Here is a 1,998-nt window from a genome sequence, read left to right as displayed (position 1 = left end):
AATATAGTGTTGTTCCATGAGACTAACCCTTTTCTCTGACAAGTTTTTAAAAGTTTATTTTAAAATCAAGATCAGTTTGTGAACCGAATAATCAACTATCTAATTACTTTTTGTTTTCCCTCTTAATATTGTTTAGTTTCTGCGTTTCATTCCTGTAATATCTACTACTCCTACTTGTTACAATGCTTGTCTTTGCCAGAGAGGATCCCAGTTTGATCCCCACAGTTCAACACTTCATTCTTTACTTTATTCTGTATGTGTTGTCATCTTTAGGCCTTTCTGGCATTCCTGCCACACCATCAACTTAATTCAATAAGTTATAATCATGTTTTTTTTCACAGACACTAAAACTGGCAATGAGAGGTACATTTACATCTCTACTGGTATGACATGGTCTGCAGCTCAAGCTTACTGCAGAACAAATCACACTGATCTGGTCAGTGCTAGAGATGAAACAGAAAATTCAGCAGGAATGATCCCTGGCTTGACTTGGCTTGGTCTGTTCAGAGACAAATGGAAGTGGATAGACAAAAATAACTTCTCTTCCACAAGTAGCAAATATTAATAATGCTCTGGGGAATGAAGACTGTGGTTATTTAAACAACACTCAGGCTGCTGATGCACAGTGCTCAGACATCATGCCTTTCTTCTGTTACTCAGGTGAGATAAAGTTTCATTCAGTCTCATATTTAGATCAATTTTATTTACATTTAAAAAACTGCCTTTAGAATGTAACTTTAGGTGTTGATGTTTATTTATATTTGTTTGTGTCTTTCCATTTCTACATTCAGAAATCACTGGAAAACAACAAATCATCAGAGTGAAGGTCCGGTCCAGTCAGGATGTGAAGGATCCTGCAGTAAAGGAGGCCATATTGGAGCAGGTGAGTGTCATCCTCCTGAAGACTCCACTTATAACTTACATTCTCCTTCTCATTACTACAGAACCTGAGTCTTCATCAAGCTCTGACTCTGACACACTGTACTGTAATCACAGTCTGACTTTTTACAGGTTTCACATAGACTCTCTACCATGTATTATTGAGTAAAAAAATTCTGTTTTTCAGATCAATCAGAAACTGAAGGATCATGGGATGGCAAAGAACATCACCGTGAAATGGAGAGAACAACCAGATGGAAATGTGTTTCACAAGGAGAAAGAAAATAACAGTGAACAATAGAAATATCATGTTAGTGTAAATTAAATAATCATTGTAGGCAGGAGTGGAAAACATTCTGAGAAGTTAATCTTAAATTAAAGTGTAGATAATGTGAATCTTAATTAAACGTGGAACTGTCTGGCCAAAGTTTAAGAAAATGAAAGTAAAATGTTTACTCTTTGCAATGTAGTAAAAATTAAGAATTAAGAATTACCTTATTTATTAAAATAACTTATTAATTAATGTTTTATTAATGTAATCTTATTTATTTTCACTGACATGATTTCATGTGAAAACTACTAGATTACCTATCTGAAACTTATTTATTTCCTATTATTATAGGAATTATATTCCTTTTATAAGTTTCCTCTTGTTGCATCCTTAAGTTCCTTTTTGCAGTCTGGTAAATGATCTACACACACACACAAAGATAGACATAGCAGTAAGTAGACTCTGTAGAATCAGAAGGTCAGATACGATAATCAATAGCCATGATTCTAGATCATTTTTGAATGTACAATAATGGGAGAGTTGTGCTAAGAATTGCATCCGGTGTAAAAACCTGTGCCAAATCAAAATATGCGGACCAAATGATCTGCTTTTGTGACCCCAAACTGGGAGCAGCTGAAAAAACAACAAATAATGAACTTGATTCGATACTAAACTCAAATGATCAAATGCTCACCCTAGCCCATTTAACTGATAAGGTGTAAATAAATAAATTAACTTGAATTTAAAACAATATTTGTTTTGTAAAACTTACATAATCAACGTACCTTTACCTTATAACACTTAGGTAAGTAATTAATAAATAAATTAATTAATTAATTTAATAAAAA

At 33.3% G+C, this 1,998-nt stretch overlaps 1 protein-coding gene across 1 annotated transcript; it reads left to right on the top strand.

Moving 5' to 3' along the window:
* The first annotated feature begins 537 nt into the window (after positions 1 to 537).
* Positions 538 to 1,362, top strand: LOC131355155 (uncharacterized). The gene is made up of 3 exons (XM_058393425.1): positions 538 to 660; positions 792 to 883; positions 1,067 to 1,362. Exons 1-3 carry the CDS (start codon positions 639 to 641, stop codon positions 1,178 to 1,180), a joined length of 228 nt encoding a protein of 75 aa, XP_058249408.1. The 5' UTR covers positions 538 to 638; the 3' UTR covers positions 1,181 to 1,362.
* The last annotated feature ends 636 nt before the right edge of the window (positions 1,363 to 1,998 follow it).

This window comes from Hemibagrus wyckioides, linkage group LG06, assembly GCF_019097595.1.
Source record: "Hemibagrus wyckioides isolate EC202008001 linkage group LG06, SWU_Hwy_1.0, whole genome shotgun sequence".
Classification (NCBI taxonomy): Eukaryota; Metazoa; Chordata; class Actinopteri; order Siluriformes; family Bagridae; genus Hemibagrus; species Hemibagrus wyckioides.
This window is presented reverse-complemented; position numbering and strand designations above follow the sequence as displayed.